This window comes from Pteronotus mesoamericanus, unplaced genomic scaffold, assembly GCF_021234165.1.
Source record: "Pteronotus mesoamericanus isolate MK-2021 breed Mesoamerican mustached bat unplaced genomic scaffold, CSHL_Meso_final contig_101, whole genome shotgun sequence".
Taxonomy (NCBI): Eukaryota; Metazoa; Chordata; class Mammalia; order Chiroptera; family Mormoopidae; genus Pteronotus; species Pteronotus mesoamericanus.
In genome coordinates this window covers 17865303-17881474 of record NW_026555001.1, presented here as the reverse complement: position 1 = coordinate 17881474, position 16172 = coordinate 17865303, and the positions used below count along the sequence as shown (strand labels likewise).

Below are 16172 nucleotides of genomic sequence, written 5' to 3'. Positions count from 1 at the left end.
GGACTTAAAGCGGGAGAGTAAATATCGTGATCAGATTTGTGCTTTAAAATGCCACGAGGACCCTTGAGTCGGGGGTGGGTATGAAGAGCGAGAGGAGGGTCAGGAAGGCTGCTTGAGGTCATCCATGTGCGAGACAGTGAGTGGGCTGGTGGGTGTGCAGATGGTGAGGGGAGCAGATTTGGGAAACAACTGGCAGTAGAACCAAAGACCCTGCTGTCAAATATGGGGATGGAGATGGGGAAATGGAGGCAGCTTTTTCCTGAGAGAAGGAATCTCTGAGAATGAGTGTCTGGGCAGAAGAGCAATAAGTTCATTTGGGGATGTACAGTATCTAGGTACCTGGGGAGCGGCCAGGTAAAGGTGAACTGCAAGCAGCAGGACAGTAGGTGGGGCACTAAGGAAGGAAAGAGACGGAGTCATCAGTGAAGAGGTGGCAGCTCAGTGAGGTCACCCAAGGGAGACCATGTAGGGTGAGAGGAGAAGGCTTGTGGACCCTCAAGGCTGAGCAGAGACAGAGGAGCCTGCAAAGGAGACGAAGGGGGAGTAGCAGAGCAGGAAGAGGGTCACAACAACCACGGAGAAGTTTCCAGAGAGAGAGGGGATCCACCACGCCCCACGTGGGAGCTGTGAAGAGAGGCAAGGGATTGAACCAGCAGAACCTTCCGGATGCTGGTGAGAACGACTCGCAGGGCGTGGCCAGAGCCCAGGTGCGCCAGAGAAGGTTGTACAAGAGCAGGAGGGAAAGTGACCAGAGCTAAGCTTAGACGACTCTGTGAAGAAAAGCCCATGGCGGGCGGTGCGGGGCGGGGGGGCCTCAGGGGGATGCATTTGTGCTTTTTATTACTAGATAAAAAAATAATGGTGTGGCGTTGTGGAAGCCATGAAGCATATGATGAACTAAACAGTGAACCCACTGTCCAACTTAAGATATTGTGGTCCACTCTGCTTCCGGTGGCCCTACAGGCATAGCTCAGGTCTGCTCTGTGTGCCTGGCAGAGAGCACAGCACTAAGGGAAGACGCAATGGCTGCCAGGGCTGGGCCACCCGCACAAGGGGGACACGGGTGCAGGTTTGCGAGGGTTGGGCCAAGCTCTGGTTCTGTGGCACTAGACGTTGACAGCTGGGTCTGGGGGTGCAAAGACCAGAGTAGGGTCATGCCCGTGGCCTGTCTGTTTTCTAGCCAACCACCCCAAGGCCCCACCCCACCGCACCCCCAGCGTCAAGCCAGACGGGTAGGATGGGAACATGAGCCAGGAGCCATCCCCGATCTCCAGGAGCTCACCCCACGCAGGTCATGGTTGGAGAATGAAAAGGAGTCAGGAAAAGCAAGTCATGCCTGAGCCATGACCAGGGCTGGGCATGTTGTGTGCAGGGCAGATGCCATCCTAAGCCACCTGCCTGGGCCCTGGCACCACCATACCCTCTGCCCTCCGCCTCACTGCGGCCTCTTTGGCTAAGACAGTGTCCCCTGTGTCTTTGCATCTTTCCTGACTGAGGGCGCCATCGGCCCGGCTGGGCTGGGAGCCAGGCCAGTCACCGAGATGCTGAGCAACATGCAATCCTCACAATGCTGAAGGCCCTCAGTGGATCTTGGTGTGTCTGGGTCTCCATGACAACACGGAGGGCCTTATGTTCGTATAGTCAAGGAAGTCACGTGGAAGATGGTCCGGGAGCACGGGGTCTCCGGTGGCAGTGGTTGCATCATAGGGTTATGAAGGAGAACTCTTAATTCCCAGAGGCTTAACACCTTTTCAGACTTGAGTCCTGGGTTGAGCTGCAGCAGGAAAGCCGGGATCCCGGCCACATTCTCACCTTCTAGTTCTCTGACCTCAAAGGAGTCCCTTTTTCTTAACGAGCTCCCTGGTCCTTACATTGGGGGTGACGCTGCCTCTGCCCACGCTCAAGCTTCTGCAAAGATCAATGAGATTTGGTATGTAGAGGGTCTGGTCCCCTGTGAAGTGAGACTATAGATGCGGCTACCCTCACCTGAGGAGCCCACAGGATCTCGCTTTCACAGTGGGGACGTCAGGATAAAATCCCAGCCATAATTAGAGTGTGCACATCTGCATCGTTCAGGGCAGCGCGACCCAGTAGAACAAAAAGCATCACTTTAAACTGTGACTGGGTTCAAATCCTGTCTACCACACTTTGGCCATGTGATCCTGGACAAATCACTTATTCCTCATCTGTGACGTGGGGCTAATGATCCGTGCTCTGGGGGCTTGCTGTGCATGGGAAATGAGCTAACGTTTGAAAGCCCTTTATCGCACACAGAGAAGGTGCTCTGTAGGTGCCAACAGGCGTAGCTGCCTCCTCGCACGCTCGCAAGGCTGATGCCTGTCTCCTCTCTGTGCCTGCAGGCCCAGCCTCTGTTTACCTGTGAGGAGCCACCACGGCCCACCGAGATGTCCCGGCACCACAGCCGCTTTGAAAGAGATTACCGGGTGGGCTGGGACCGCCGCGAGTGGAGTGCCAACGGGACACATGGGACCACCAGCATCTGCAGCGCCACCGCCGGGGCTGGCGGCGGCACAGCCAGCAGCCTCAGCGCCCGGCCCGGCCTCCTGCCACTGCCGGTGGTGCCCTCCCGGCTGCCCACGCCCGCCACGGCCCCTGCTCCCTGTACCACCGGCAGCGGCGACGCCATCACCAGCCTCGTGGCCAGCTCTGCCTCCGCCGTCACCACCAAGGTAAGACCTTGTGTCCTCTCTGAGCAGGCCTGGGCCGGCTCCGCAGGCTCACGGCCTGTGCGCTGGATGCTGCATGCTCTGGAGCGTTGGCGTCCCCAGAGCCAGGCTGGACAACTAACTGTTCGTTGGCAATGCGGGATCCCTAAATTGCTGAATTTAGACCAGTCCCCCTGGAGTCACCCATAACTTGGGTTTGCAAGAAGCTACAAACCACCAGTAAGTCGTAAATGGTCATAAAGCTGCCTCTTAGGATGCTGAGAATTCTCACATCCGCGGTCCCCTCCAAGCCTCAGACAGCCCCGTGAATTCTTTTGTCATCTCCACCTTACGGTTGAAGATACTAACACACTGCAAGTCTGTGAGAACTGGTCACAGCCAGGGACCCAGGCTTTGGGCCCCAGCGATCGGACTCAGGGGCATTAGCTCCAGGTCGTTCCCTTTCTCCTGGAGGTGGCTCCAGCCTCAAGAGTGGCAGCAGTTACCAGGCTGTGTTACTAACCAAGACGTCGAAATAAAAATGTCACAAAGCTCTTTCCTGGCTTCGATTTGAGCCGGTCCCCATCCTGCTGTTCAGAGCCCTGGGCCCCATGGCCGGTGGCAGGAAGCACATTCGTCAGCCTGTCTCCTTGGCCGGCCAAGCAGGGGCTCCACAGGCCACCTGTGCCTCTGCCGGTCACTCCGGGCTGCCTCCCAGGAGGCTTCTCGGGGCCTGAGTGTGCATATGTGTGCGCAGGCGTGTGTTTGTGGGTGCAGGCATGTCTAGTCTTTTCTTCCCTGCTTTTCTAAAAGTTGCGAGAGAAGTTAAAGGCGGGGGGGCCCAGCCCGGCCATTGTGAGGTGCCTGTGGTGTGGGAAAGCTGCGCTCCAGGTGTGCTGAGCCTTTGTCTCTGTGATTTCCAAAACTCCCTTTCAGCCCTGCTTCCCATTAATAACTGTGAGTGCTGCCGGCACAGAGCCCGGCGAGGCCCGAGACAATGGAGCTATTGGAGGCCAGCTCAGAGCGCACTGACATCTTGCTGCAGTGCCTTATTGATTTTATTTCCCTGTTATGAAAACACCGCCCCACTGAGGCGGGGAGGGCAGGAGTGTTGGATGGGGGAGAGGAGGCGGAGGATTATTTGGGCATCATGCCCCCAGACTAGCCAAACACATTCCTCCCCTGGGCGCCAGCCCCCACAACTGCTCCGATGTGGTGACCTCTGCCCAGCAGAGCCAGCCGCCTGCCCCGCCGACCACATCTGGCAGCCACCGGGCAAGGCCAGCTGTTGGCCATCTGGAAAAGGGCAGAGTCTGGAACCGACCACGGGGGGCTCCAGGTGGGGAGGGAGACGCTGGACCTGGAAGCCTGCTTCATGGTTTCTTCCCACTCAAGGATGGGGGCCTTGCTGGGGAAGTGGAGGAGACCCAGCGGCGGGGAGCCTCAGCGGGGGCTGCCTTGCCCACACGGCTTCCACTTGGCTTCCAGGCAGCTCAGTATTCACCATCCCTGCCTGGCCGGGCCCCAAACCACAGTGCATGGGAGGAAAGGAACCTAGCCTCGGACAGAAAACAACAGCTGGGCAGGGCTGAGCCGGGTTACGGGGGGAGCAGGGGGCGGGGAAGCCAGGGTGGGGGGTTTTTAAGGGGGGGCAAAAGTTCGTGGCTGTGAGGACAGCCAGCTCCCTGGCACACTTGTCTGCAGCCAGCTCCAACCCGGGTTCATCCCTGCAGGGGCTTGTCCCATCAAGCACAGGTGCCTGGCTCTCCCTGGCATCCTCGGGCACACAGGAGCGCAGGGCGTGCAGGGTTAGAGGCAGGGCAACCGCCGGCTGTGGCTTCTGTCCCAGGGACTGTTCTTGAGTTCGCGCCGTGGTGGCCTTCTGCCATTCTGGCCTAGCTGCTGCCCCCCAGATGCCTGTCCCCCAGTGTGTTTGTCTCACCCCATGCGAGCACCACATCAATTGACAAGCAGCCGAACTGAGGTATCTGTGGTTTCCCTGGTCAACAAGCTGAGTGCCTCCTGAGCAGCCAAGGGCGGGCTCCTGCCCTCAGGGAGTTCACGGGCTGGGATATAATGAATCTGTGGCCTGGACAGTGTGACCAAATGACCTGAGCATGTCTCTGCCGTTGAGGTTATTGGCAGAGGCAGCTTAGCGGAGTGGATAAACACCGACTCTGGAGCCAGGCTGCCTGGGTTTGAATTCCACTCTACCACTTTCTAGCTGAGCGGCCCTGGACGAGCTGCCGGACCTCTCGGGGCCTCACTTCTATAAAACGGGGACAGGGAGCAGTCCCCACCGGCCAGAGCTGTTGCGAGGGTTGTGTGGGTTGAAACACATGTGAAGTGCTCAGAACAGAGCCAGACCTGGCACATAGCAAGTCCTTTATAGGTGTTGTTGTCACTGCCATCCCTGGTGTCCCTGTTACCCAGGTGAGACCTAGGGGGCAAGGTCCATGACCCTGTAAGAAAAGGTGATCATTTCTAGCCTCACCCAGGGGGCAGGTCTTCAGACAAGACACAGGAGCTAGGCCCCAAGGGAGCAGGGGAAGGAAATTGTGTCTCTGAGTGGTTGGGGCTCAAGGGGACATTGTGACATAGAGGGGTGTTAGGGCCCAGGTGACATGGCAGCAGAGGGGCAAGAAGGAAGAGGACTTTGAGTCGTCCCCCAGCTGAAACCGCATCAGCACCCCTGTCACGCCGGATGTTGAGGAAAGGGGCTTTCAAGCTTTTTCCAGCCACGGGGCCCTGTCCCGAGAGGAAAGCCCCATGTGTAAAGACGGCTGAGAGCCTGCTCTGGAGGACGGAGGGGCTGAGGAGAGAGCTGCAGAGAAGCCAAGGCAGAGCCGGTGTTCCTCCTGGGTGTTCTGTGGCCCCAGCATGTGGTAAGGCTGTCTGAGGGTATTGGCCTAGCTTCCGTGGTGAAAAGTCTAGTGGACTAGACCCACCCTCCCCCCAAGGGCAGGCGTCAGCACCATCAGGCCTTAGCATCCCTCCTGGGCCGCGCATGGAGCAGGGTGAGTGTCACATGGTCTGGGGCTGCAGGCATGCCAGGCCACCCCTGCGCTGGACAGGCAGCCTGCCCCTTCCCACTGCCCTGCAGCCCTGAGGGCCTGGTCGCCTGCTCATCCCCCGGGCCAGGCCGCTTCTGCCAAGCCATGGGGATGGCCCCAGATCGCAGGGGTGGGCACGGCTGGCTCTACTCCCTGCAGCTGATGAGTGAGGTGACAGCGATTCTTGTCGTCACTGCTGCCTTTGGGCCGAGTTGATTTTTCTGTTTCTTCATTTTTCTGTGGCCTGAGGATTTCTTGCAGGTTTTCGATGAAAGCCCATTAGACAAGCACAGACTCCTGGGCCACTGAGGCAGGGGAAGGCCTGGCCAGAGGCAACGCCCACACACACGCACACGCGCGCACACACACCACTCTTGTACATGCTCATGGCTCAGGCCAGCCAACAGCCTCCTCAGGGCCTGGGTCAGCTTTTGAACCTCCAGGGCACAGGTCCCCAGAGCCTGGGAAAAGCAGGGTGATCGCACCCTCCAGCCCTTCTGTTGTGAACTCAGCAAGTGAGGCCCAGAGAAGTTGCCGACGACGTGCCCCTGTGAGTGAGAAACCGCGCACGCTGGGTACGGCATCGTTCCCACCCCAGGCTGCCTGGCGCACTGTCGCCTTCGCCATGGTAACCGCTATTGCAGCACCGTTAGGGGAACGCCCCCCCCACACCTCCCTCGCTGACAGCGAGCACCAGCTTTCAGCAAGAAAATGGACACATGGCACGTCCTGGAATAACTTGTTAAGCGTCATTTCATTGTAACATTGATGAGGAAAAATATCGATTCCCCGCTGGGCCCACCGTCTGTGTGGAGTTTGCATGTTCTTCCCATGTTCGCCTGGGCTTTCTCCAGGGACTCCGGTTTCCTCCCACACCCCAAAGACGTGCATGTGAGGTGAGCTGCCATGTCTAAATTGTCCCAGCGAGTGTGGGCGGCGGGGGGGTGCGCGGCCCTGCGATGGAACGGCGTCCTGTCCAGCGTGGGCCCCTCCTCGTGCCCTGAGCTGCCAGGAGAGGCTGCGGCTACCTGGGCCTCTGAACGGGAATAAGTGGGTTGGAAAAGAATCCTCTTACTTGTTTTTATTCATCTTTCTTAAATATGTAGTTCACATTTATTTCAGTGTTTACTATGAGAAGTGTTTTGGGTCTTTATTTAGAAGTTTGGTGACATTTTTGTGACCAGAAATATGCCCTGGAAACTTAACTGTTGTTTATATCAATTAGCTTATGGCAACATTGGTTTCATTACATATCGATTTTCGTAAATGTAATGTTCACAGTTTCCAAGAATGATATGTGAGAACTCGCTGTATTTACCTCCCGTGGTATAGGTGGGAGAATTTAGGCCAAGGGTTAAGTCACCCCGACATGCACAGCTGGCAAGAGCTCCACGCTCTCGAGTCGGGCGGAACTGGGCTAGATTTCTGCCTTTGCCCCTTAGGAGCTGAATGCATCTCTGGGCCTCAGTCTGTGTCTGTAACAGGAATGGGAGTGGCCTCTTCCTCGTGGAGGTGTTGTGAGGATTGGTTAAATTAATATGTGTGGAAAAGCTTAAAACAGTACAAGCCTTGTGAAGCACAGAATACAAGTTAAGTTTAGAAAGTTAAATCAGCAAGAAAAATTTTTTTTGAAAATTAATGCAGAGATTTGGTCAGACCAAGTACCCACACATTAGGGGAGAAATGAGTCCCCCTGGCAGTTGGTGCTGGTGGGCAATGGGGAGGCTCGGAGGGCCGTCCCCTCCCTGACTGACGTGGTCTGAGGCAAAGCTGAGAGCTGGGACAGCTCCAGTTGCTGGCCCGCCCTGGCCCCCAGCTCCAGGCAGCCAGGGCCTGGGGGAGGCTGGTTGGTGCTGAGAAGCAGAACCATGGCTCCGCACCAGCCCTGCTTGTGGGATGGGAAGGAAGCCGCGCTGCCCCGCAGTGGCAGCCGCATGAAATTTAAATTATTCTCAGCAAACCTGCTTGACAGATGAAACAGAAAACGGACGGCTTCATAAAATGCAATTTTGTTCTTGAAAGAATGGACTTTGCAGAGTCCTGGCGGATGTCTGTGAAATGGATTGGGGGCTTTTTTCCCTTGTGGTCAGGAGCACTCATGCTGACACATTCCCGTCGTTCCTGGACGCTAAGCCCTGGAAAATAAATCTGAGCTGGGCAGAGAGAAACTTCGCCTGCGCCCGAGGCCCGAGGAAACCGAAGGAGGCCGTGAAATCTGCAGGCTCCATCCTCAGAGCACCAGACTCCCAGAATTTTGACATTTCTGAGCATTTCGGGTTTTCAGGGTGGATATTTGTCATCATAGAGATGACCCTGGAAACGACGTCCCCTTCATGCACCCTAACGTCTCTGGAGAAGTGTTGTTGATGGAGATGGTCTGGGATTTCTATGGGGAGTCATAGGAATGAGTGTGAGTCCCCCTCCTCCCTGTGGTTCTGGGAGTCCATGAGCAGATAAAGGAGCTTTCATACAGAGTGAGAACCAGACCCCTTGCCTCTTGTATTCACAAGGAAAACCAAAGGCTGCTGAGTGGGTTCATTTGGGAGAATTGCACAAGCCCCATTTGTGGAAAATTTCCAGACTGTGCGTGACTTTCTCCGGAAGACTGCTTCTTGCTCCATGCACGAGAATCTGTGATTTCTCTTGTGATAAATTATCAGGCACTGGCAAAGCGTATGAGACAACTTGTGCGTGTTCGTCCTGGGCTAATGGCTTTTGCCTGCATGTTACGATGCAGCCACAGCTTGGATTGTATCTTCATTGACTTAAAACCCATCTGTCAGTCACAAAGTGTATACAAAATTGGAAAATGCCATGACTTTCAGAGCACCCATTTCAAAGCGTACAGTCTAGGAAGGGTAGATCTGAGTGACTTGAACTTAAATTTCTGATTCAGGGGGCAAAAAAAGGAGTGAAGATTATGTATTTTCCTATATTTGTAAGAGATGAGCCATCATCTTGATTCCAAAAGAAAGTTATCAGAAGAGGTCGTTGACTGGGGCCAGTTGTGTATATGTTAGCTTTGCTGCATAACAAGCATCCCCAAGCTTCCTGGCTTAAAACACCCCCGCTCTGTGGGTTGGCTGTCAGCTCTGGCCTGGGCTGGCCCGGCTGATCTCTGCTGGGCTCTCTCATTAGTCTGTGGTCAGCTGTCAGTTGGCCTGTGGCTAGTGACTAGCAGCTAATCTAGGATGGCCTTACTCTTATCTGTGCTTAGCAGGCTGTCGACTAAGGCGTCTCAGGTCTCCTTCATGTGGCCTGTCATCTTCCATCCGGCTAGCTGAGGCTCATCGGCACAGTAGTCTCAGACTTCCAAGGTCAGCCAGTGGGTAAGGCTCATAGCACAAGTGCTTGTCGGACCTCTGCTTGAGGCACTTTTGCTAGAACCCCATTGGCTGAAGCAGTCACATGGCCGAGCCAGATTCAAAGAGTGGCCAAAGAGACCCTGCCTCCTCATAGGAGGTGCTACAACTCCGCGTCGCAAAGGAGTAGGCATAGAAAGATGGGAAGCATTATTTGTGGTCATTCTGGCAGCAGGTCCCCAGTGTTTCCAGCACACTTGCTTAAAGATAGTCATTTACCCTCCGTGGCTCAGGCAGAAAGGATAGAAAAGCCTATTACTCTCCTCTGCATGCAGGGAGTCTGGGACACACCTGACTAGCATACTCCAGGGCCTAGGCACACCCCACCCACACCAGGAGCTGCCTGGTGAGGCCGAAGGAAGGCACCCAGCAGAGACTGTATTGCTGGCGAGACGGTGCTGCCGCCAGCCCCGGGGGACCCTCAAAGGGTGCGTTTCCCTTGACAGCCCTCCACTCGCCGGTCTTGGCCCCCAGTCCTGAAGGCCCCAACGCTTGACCCTGTCTGCAGCCGAGCCGATGGGACTGGGACACTGCAGTCCCCAAGACATTCGCAAGGACACACGTAACCTCCCGATTTAGAATAAAACCTCCACACCAAGGAGACCACCTCATGGATGTTGACCAGTGAGTGAATTTCTCCTGGTGAGAATCCATATGGGAAAATGAATTCTGCCCAGAAGACCCTCTGATGCGCCTGAAATCAGGGCAGGGAGCCAGGTAGGCAATGCTGGTGCTCAGTGACCTAAGATGGGCAGCCTGGCAGCTCTTTGTCCCTCAGAGACTGAATCCCATGCGGTTCCCACAAAGCCCTTGGAAAGGTCCGTTCTTAAGTTAAATCAAGTTTTCTGCAAACAGCATCATTCAAGACGAACATAAATCTACTTCTTATTCAGTTTTAATGGTTTTCCTTGTTTCATTTAATTACTCATGTTGCAATTAAACATTTTTTTTTTTTTTCACTGCAAAAGGACAGTATTTTAGCTACATTATGGGTTTAATAGGCTTTGGAGGACTAGCCTGCAAATCTCATCATCATTTATAACATTGTTTTTTTACAGGGAAAGTATGTTCCAAACTCTAAACAACCCAATTACAAATGAACTTTCAGAACCCAGCCCATTTGTTAACCGGGAACTATCTGTAATGCTAAAAATAACTCAGGGAAATAAACATGAAAAGGAGAGCGTGTTGCCCTTCAGTATCATTTGTTCGCCACCAGCATTTACAGATTTAGTTTAGTTTCAAGGAGGAGAATTTCCTCCAAATGCAGACTGGCCCGACGTCTGTCCCTGTTTTACTCACCTTCATGACACAGGCGGCCAAATTGGCGTGAGTCCTCCCACAGCATAGTGCCACCAGGAAGAGCCACTGTGAAGTCCCTGCAGAGCTCAGCGGATGTAGTAGCAGATTGTCAATCAGCTTCCACGCTCCCTTCGCTGCCCTAAAATGAAGACATAAGAGGACTCCATGCTCCAATCCAGCTGGAGCCTCAGCCAGTCTTGGTGTGTACATGTGCCTCTTTTGGTGAGAAACCTCCTTTTCCTCTGGCAAAGCAAGAGCCCCGAGAACCCTGCTGAGTATCCAAGTGCATCCAGAGACTCCTGCTGCACCCCATTCCTCCGGAGCGGGGTGGGGGTCTTGCCTCCCCAGCCCCCCTCTCCTGCTTCCTGAAGGCGGTGGGTGAATGCTGTTGGCCGCTCTGGTGCCATGAAAGGGGTCCTGGGTCTGGGGAGGGAGCCAGGCACATGCCCTGATTGCAGACGTGAACTTGACTGAAACTCTCAGCCGTGGGCTGCCACAGCCTCTGAAGGAAAGCACTTCTGTCCTCACACCGGGCCCTTCGTCCCCCGACCTGCTCCTGAGGGCTCAGCTTGCCGTCCCCTCTCCTCTCCTCCCCAGCTCCTGCCTTGTTTTGTCCCGCGAGGACAACAGAAGCTTCCCCATTGGGCTGCCAACCGGGAACGGAGGGGCTGACTCTCTTTCCACATCCCCCGGTGATCTGGTTTACACCCGGGGGTGGGGAATCAGAGCCTGCCATGCTCCCCTCTTGTGAAGGAGGCTCCAGTGGGGATGGTAGGGGGAAAGTTAAGAGGATCCCAGTCACTCATCTTTTCAGATTTGGGTTCTTTATTTTAAAAACATGCATTCAAATGACTGCGCCTGACCTGGGGCAGACTGGACAAACCCAGGAGCCCAGCCCTGTGGGCGGCCAGGTCTATCGGGAGCCTCCCGGGTCAGTTCGATTCCCGCTGGTTGTAAGGTGTGGGCCAGGGCCTACCTCCCGCACTGAGGGCTTCCCTCCCTAGTCCCAGGTGACAAGCCTGCCTCGTTGGATACCCGGGTTAGTCCTGGGCCACAGCTCTGACCGCTCTGCGATCCCCTTTGTGATTCCAGAACAACATCTGCCCTGAGGTTGCCCTGGGGAAGCTCCTCTGAGCACAGGGCAGCTTTTTTCCAGATTAAAAGAAACTCAGCTCAAGGCCAGGCTGCACTGAGCACAATCCAGGTTCTTGACCGACTACTTAACGAGTTCAGGTCATCACCAGGACCGAAGTGGCCTGAAGGCAGGCAGGTCGGGGATTAAGGATAGGGAGGTGGGATGACTGAGCTTGCAAGCGAGTCAGGTGGCTCTGGCCGTGGGAAGGTAGAAGGTAGAGAGCCATGCAGGGCTGGCAAAACGACCTTGGAGGTCACTAGTAGGTGTGACTGGTTGTCTACCCAACGTCCATCTTCCCTTGTCCTCAACAGAACTGAGGTTCTGTTCAGGTGTCCACTACCTCCCAAGCTTTGGGGGAAGCCAACCCTGGCCCACACTGGGATTACGATGACTCTAAACCAGGCATGGTAATCCCATTCCTCTTACCCATGATTGGTTTAGGAAGGGCCATGTGACCGAATTCTGGCCAACAGAACCTGAAAGTAATCCTGCAGAGGCGGGGGTGGGGCTTTGAGAAAAAGGTGTTCTTGATTCTAAAGAAGAGTCACAGGAAAAAGATAATTTTTCTTCCTTTGGATGCTGTCATCTCTGGACATGCTTTAAGCTGCTATAACCATCCTGCTACAAATCTGAGGATGAAGCCAACACAGGAGGAATAGAAATAACAAGAGAATTCCAGAAATATGGAACTAGAGCCCTACCGCTGCATCCGTGCCTGCCTCAGAGCTTCTTGTTACATGAGGGAATACATTTCCTGATTGTGTATTAAAAAAAAAAGCCTCCCACGTGCCGTCTTCTCCCATCTCCCAGACCTCACTGGGCACACAGCGGCTTCCTAAAAATAGCCTCAGTGGCCTCTGTGAGTACCCTGTCTCTATTACTCACTTATTTCAGCACTCACTACCACATCTAGGGATTCTTCGATCTGTTGCTTTCCTGAACTCCCGCACCAGAACGGAACTCACTCCTGCCACGCCCCTGTCTCTGCGGTGCCACGTTTCTGTCTGGAGGAAATCCACCAACACACCAGGTGCCTGAACCGTGGGATCCTTTGAGAGCCTTACCCCTACCACACGCTTTAGCCACAATTGGCCAAATATAAGAGGAGTTCTCATGCCCCAGGGCCTTTGCACTTGCCACTCCTATCTGCCCAGTGGATTCCCTGTTCATTCCGCAACACATGAGAGCCTAAGTGTTACCACCTCTGTAGTGGGAAAAAATGCTATTATTTCTCTTGTTCCCATAAAACTTTTGTTTGTCCCTATGTCATCCCTGGGCAGTGAACTCCATAGGAATAAGCTCCATGTGATGCCTATCATATAGATGTTGTCAGTAAATGTTCGAGGAGAGAATGAGTGAATCCATGCATATGAATAAATTTATTCATTTATTAGGTCCCTATTGATGGGGTAGGTAGGTGAATGCCTTTGATGTCATCTCTACCTACATAGTGGATCAGCCTTCAAAACTCAAAAAATGGGTCATCTCAGTGGATGCCGTGATGACGAGGATGAAGACGTGCCCGCGCAGGCTCACCCGGTGGGACCAGACGACGAACCCGCGCCAGCAGGGCAGGTGGTACAGATCCGGGCCTCTGCCGTGGGTCGCGAGCTCACTCCCATCGCTCCAAAGCTTTTGGATGCAGAACCAAATTTTCCTTCCAGTGTTAGTCCTTCCAGCGGGGGGCGGGGGGGGGGGGGCGTGTTCTTTCATTGGCCTGTGAATCTCAGCAGCCTTTTGCCCTGGTTTATTTTATTTAAGGCCCTCACCTAGTAATTACTTTTTTCCAGGCGCTGATCTAAGCACTTTCACAGCATTAGCCCTCTGAGGCAACCCTGACTACCATCCCTCAGGGACATGTCAGGCTCGTGACTTGCCCGAGATCCCTCAGCAGGGCCAGAACTCACCGCTGGGCGGCCTGACTCCAGGCCTCTAGCCCTATACAGGCCAGGCCCCGAACCATCTCTGTGAAATTTGTTGAATGGGCCACCGGCTAGTTATCTCTCTGCTAACATCCGTCCCCAGTGCTAGCGGCATCTCCTGGACAGATGGCCACGGGCTCCCCCCCAGAAGCAGTTTTGCTCATCAACGGTCTAAAACAGCCGTGAACATCGAGAGCCCAGCGCGTAGAGGAGGCATAGAGACCAGCCCCATGCCTCCTAGGGGTCCCTTGCGTGGTTCCATTCATTTTCTCCCTGAATGGCTGATGTTTTTTCCTTAATAGACAAGCCATGTGGGTGGCATAGACTATGCTCAGACGCAGGATCTTGGGGACCATTGAGCCTTGAGGACACAGCCTCTCTCTCTTTCTCAGAGTTTCTTCTTTTGCTCGAGGACGTTGTGCATGGCTGGGGTCTGCCTGAGCAGCTGCTGTCCACGCTGCTTTGGCTTGTTCCAGCCCAGAAGGGTGGTCAAGGCCATCGCTACAGCCCACAAGTATTTCGGGGTGGGCTTGGAGCAGTACCCAAGCTCAAAGGGGCAGCTCCCGCATGTCCTTGGTCCCTTGGTCATTCTGGGCTGGGGAGTGGAGACACCATAGAATCGCAGGGTGGGACGGGGTTGGAACAGCCGCCTTCTCTGTCAACTCAGCATCGCCCAGGGTTAGGGGGTGGGGGGACAGAGAAAAAGAAAAGACTTCTGTTGGTTATGCGCTTTGTCTCTAGCCTCTCCCCCTCAGGGGCCAGTCCTCCTGGAATGGAGGGAAAGGCAGCATCTGAAGAGGCTGCCTGCGGTGAGGAAAAAGCCCTAACCTGAGGGTAGGAGATGGGGTTCCAGGCCCACATCCACACTTCACTGGCTGGGCGACCTCAAGTCAGGACACAAGCTTTCCGAGACTCGGTTTCCTGACCTGTGAGCTGGATACAACAACACCCTCTCCACTGGGTTGTCAGGAGGTCTGCGTGAAACAGCAAGGCAAAAGCACATTAAAAAAATAAATGCCCTAATTCATAGAGACAGGAGGTATAATAATAGGTTAGAGATCAGAGGCGACGAAGGGCTGGAGTGCAGGGCGAGGAATGGGGAGTTATTGTTTAACAGGTACAGAGTCTCTATAAACAGGGTTTCTGTTTGGAAAACAGAAACTGTTGTTGAAAAAGTTTTGCTAATAGATAGTGGCAATGGTTGCACGACATTGTGATTGTAATGAACGCCACGGAATCGTACACTTAAAAATGGTGAAAATTGCAAATTTTATGTTATTTACATTTTACCCCAATATGAAAAAAAAATATTTAAATAAGTAAATGCTCTGTCATCAAAAGGAAGAGAACATGTCTGTAAATGCAGGGAGAGTTGACACACCAAGTAATTTTCTTTATTAAAAGAAATGGAGGCGCCAATCACAGCGGTCACAGTGGAGGCCAGCCGGAGGGCGGCCCGCACTGCAGGCCAGCGTGGCCTTGATCGCAGTGGAGGAGGGACTCCTGAGGCAGGGCCGCCTGGATAATCGTGCGGCTGGTGTCACTGGGGCATCCCTGTGGCGACTCCGGGGCCACCCAGCACCAGCAAGGTGATTGCCTCCCACAGTGGGAAGGCCAGGCCTCTGGGAAGGAGGGTCCTGGGGGAAGCTGGAGCCATGGGTGGGCTTGTCTGTGGTCATTTTGTCCAAGTCTCCGGGAGCTGGGGCTGCAGGGGAGGCCTCAGCTATGCCATGTTCGGCGGCGATTATAAATCTCACCAGCAGCTCGGGTGCTCCCAGCTAACGATGCACCCGTGTGCCCTTATAACCCCGTGCACGCAGAAGTTATCTTAGGAAGCAACTCAGGGCTGCTGGCCAGCCCGGACACGACACGTGTCCTTGGGGTTGCCGCCACCCCCATCATCTTGACGTTGACTGAGAGCTCACCCTGAGCCAGCCAGGGCTCTCAGTGCCTTTGCCTGGGTTAACCCCCTGCATCCCGCGAGGGTTGTACGAGGCAGGTGCCACCTCACTCTCGAACCATGGCAAGGCTGAGCTCACTGTTCTTTATGTGATGCTGTGATGTGGAGACACGGGCCTGCGGTGGGGTGGCGACACCTGGTGCCCCACAGGTGAGCACGATCCTGAGGAAAGAGCTGGGGAGGAGGAAAGACGCCTGCCACCACCATTCACCCCGACAGCGCTCGAGGGCCTTGGCCACCGTCCGCCCCGCACGGCAGCCTCCGCGCTGCCAGGAGCAGGCAGGCTCCACAACGCCGTCGCCTCATTTGTCAGGAATATGCTGACCATCTGGATTTTATTTCCCCACAGTGTTGGGCCACAGATAGGCTATGGGGCCAAAGTATACTGTCCCCACAATTCCTGTTCATGGGAGGGCAGTCAAGGCAACTTGTCATCTGCCAAGATTAGAAGGGAATATGGTGAATCTTCCGTTCTAAAAGTATTAAAAAGGCGTTATGAATTAGAATTCTACTACACCACATTGTATTCCTCGTAAATAATTGAGGAAAAAACTAGTGCTCAAAATTTGGGATTATCCATTCTTGAGATCCCAGCAGTTCCCTCACCAGGCTGATGGGGCCCCTGTTGATCTGGCAGCTCCCCCGGCTACAGGGAGAGTCTGCACCTGGCAGGTCTGAAAGCTGTAAATGAGCATAACGCTTCCAGAAAGACTCTTCCTCCCAGCAGAAATTAGTAACAGCCGCCTCCAACACGAGACTCCGGGTTTTTCTT

General features: G+C 54.5%; 1 protein-coding gene across 1 annotated transcript in view; it reads left to right on the top strand.

Moving 5' to 3' along the window:
* The first annotated feature begins 2371 nt into the window (after positions 1 to 2371).
* The window catches only part of KLHL29 (kelch like family member 29), a 126257-nt gene continuing 112456 nt past the window's right edge, over positions 2372 to 16172 (top strand). Inside the window, exon 1 of the mRNA XM_054569182.1 lies at positions 2372 to 2690. Coding sequence (XP_054425157.1) covers positions 2406 to 2690 — 285 coding nt within the window. The 5' untranslated portion in view covers positions 2372 to 2405. The remainder of the gene's footprint in view (positions 2691 to 16172) is intronic.